The following is a 2,500-nucleotide window of genomic DNA, read 5'->3' as shown; positions in this document are numbered from 1 at the left end:
TAAATTGTCATTTGCTCTTCCTCCGACAATAATCACGAGTGCCTCGTTGATGACAAGTTGATTTCTTTCAGGACCTGACGATGAAGAACTGCAGTTACTATCTGAAGGCGGATTACAGTTTGAAGTGCTTCGACAAGACTCACAACACCTACATTACAGCCATTTATGTGGGATCTGCCTACCCTATATTGTTTCCACTTTTCATTGTTACAGTGTTATACTTTCTATACTATCAGCCGCACATAAAAAACCGCGCCCGAAATACGCAACCAAAACGGTACGAGATCGTTGAAGGCATGCGCTTCCTCTATGAAAACTACAGCGAGCGCTCCTGGTACTGGGAAATTGTGGAAACAATCCGGAAGCTCGCTCTCACTTCCGGTTTGTCCCTAATTGGCGCCGAAGGTAAAACCTACATCGGAATGGCTGCAATGGCGTCTGGGTTCTACGCTGTGGCGTATGCACAAGTTCAGCCAATCCCTGACAAGTTTGAACACCTGTTGCAGCTGGCATCCTTAATAGCTACGTTCTTTAATCTGAGTGTTGGTGCCTTGTTGAGAATTCCTTCAGAGATGGTCGACTACTCCATCGAAAAGGACAAAGATTCTGTTGGCGTCACTGTCCTACTGGTGACAGCCAATGTCATGGTGATCGGGCTTGTCGTCGGTCAGTATTCGGAACCCCTTTGTCCCCAAAAGCAGAGTGTTTCAATTTTATGTGTCATCAATGCCCAGCACCCACAAAAAAGAAAGATGAGAGTAGTGTCATTCTCGCCACTTGCAAAATAATTTAGTGGTTGGACCTACAGCCCGAAATTTTGTTTTGGGTTTTTGAATTGTAACTTTTAAAGCTAAATTCAAATCTCTTCAAACCAGAGTAGTATCAAACGATGCCAACCCGGAAATTTTTCAATGAAGACATCGTGTGACAGAGTTTTCCCTGCAGCCTTTAAAACATCTGGGCAATTTTCTCGCAGAAAAATGGGGGGGGGGGAGTTAAATGTCGCTTACGGGCTCTCTGTTCTCTTCTGTCTTAGTCCGCTATTTTGAGTCTCTGGGTAAGAGTCTATACCACGTATACAAAAACCCACAGTGCAGCTGGGCGTGCTGTCTTGGTGTTATCTTGTCAACTAGGAAAAGCGGACCGAGTTTTGAAGGTGTGGCTGAAGACCTTGCAAACCAAGTTGTCGGGAGAAACAAGGTTAGTCTTTTTTAATAGCGGGCCGTGGTTAAGAAAATAAGGTAACTCATCGATGAGGGAAATTTTGGTTTTGATCATGATATCATCGTACAACCGTCCGCCGGTACGTTCAACTTTTCATGTTTGCCGCCAATACGCGAAATGTCACACTGCTACAACATGCGTTTTTTGGTACCCGAAATTTTTGTATTTGGCGGGAAGCTGCATGGCCAGCGTACTACATTTGACATTTCGTTTTAGTAAAAAAAGCAAAACTTTTGAAGACAACCAAAAAATAGTATTTTAAAAATGTTGTACAACGAGGGAAGAGGACAAAATGAGAGAGAAAAAAACAATAGGCAGGCGACGACTTAGCGATGCCCAGTGTGAAAGAGAACGACTGAGAGCACGAGAAATCAGGCGAAATATCAGTGACAAACAACGAGTGAGTGACAGCGAGAGAACCAGAGCCTGAGTAACGAGCAGCGGAAGGAAGAGCAAGCACGAGCTGGAGAAAACAGTCTGAGTAATGATGACGTAAAAGGTCGTAAAAGGACGAAAAGAGCAATAAATAGCACTGGAAGTAGACTCATTTATAGCAAGGAGCAGGCCGATCTGGTCGTATGATGAGCAGACTAGTTATAAAAAATACTTGAAAACAAAAACAGAAATATATCATAAAACTAATTAAATATTACCAACTCTTGAAAAAGACCGACCCTTCGTAAGACAAACCAGTGACATTTTGAGGCAAGAACAAAGTTCCAATGTGTAGTATCTAGAAGTTTAAATGATACCCTTCGCAAATCCAGACTGCGGGATTAGTCCTTCCTAGGGCAAAAATGTCTAGCCAGTGTCCTTCTTGTAGCCAGCGAGCGATCTCTCTCGAGGGAGCGGGCAGAAAAAAACCCGTGGAAGCTGTCTTTCAACTCTTTCGTCGAGAGCTTGCTCGCAGGTTATTCTTCTTGGAGAGAACTGACCTTTCTGCTAGAATACACAACTTTTTTGGGCTGCCAATTATCTCCTTAACATGCATGCTTTGCTTTCATGCGCAAAACACCACGAGACATATTAGTTTAAAGTATCACAACTTTGCCTTTACTTCTTTGAAATTCGAAATTAGATCCTTACAATGGAAGAAACTGTGGATGACGACGCGACTTTGTATTCAGGGGCAACCAATCAATGCGATGAAGACTTGAAAGAAAGAGAGGGCGTCATTGGTGGATCTGGGGACATACAGATCCTGTCCTTGACAACCTCAGAGTATGATGCAAACCAAAGCGATTGGATATTGCCCATCTCTCTGACAGCTGAAACA

The 2,500-nt window shown here is 43.4% G+C and overlaps 2 protein-coding genes across 2 annotated transcripts in view; one reads left to right on the top strand and one right to left on the bottom strand.

The window, feature by feature from the left end:
• The window catches only part of LOC138013867 (uncharacterized), a 9,851-nt gene that overhangs the window by 7,270 nt on the left and 81 nt on the right, over positions 1-2,500 (top strand). Inside the window, exons 4-6 of the mRNA XM_068860912.1 lie at positions 72-666; positions 1,037-1,200; positions 2,303-2,500. The exon at positions 2,303-2,500 is cut by the window's right edge and continues 81 nt beyond it. Of these exons, the coding sequence (XP_068717013.1) occupies positions 72-666; positions 1,037-1,200; positions 2,303-2,500 (957 nt within the window). The remainder of the gene's footprint in view (positions 1-71; positions 667-1,036; positions 1,201-2,302) is intronic.
• The window catches only part of LOC138060209 (uncharacterized), a 39,719-nt gene continuing 39,561 nt past the window's right edge, over positions 2,343-2,500 (bottom strand). The window contains exon 4 of the mRNA XM_068905944.1: positions 2,343-2,500. This exon is cut by the window's right edge and continues 6,687 nt beyond it. The gene's annotated coding sequence lies outside the window, so the exon portion shown is untranslated.

Source organism: Montipora capricornis, chromosome 8 (genome assembly GCF_036669925.1).
Source record: "Montipora capricornis isolate CH-2021 chromosome 8, ASM3666992v2, whole genome shotgun sequence".
NCBI lineage: Eukaryota > Metazoa > Cnidaria > Anthozoa > Scleractinia > Acroporidae > Montipora > Montipora capricornis.
This window is presented reverse-complemented; position numbering and strand designations above follow the sequence as displayed.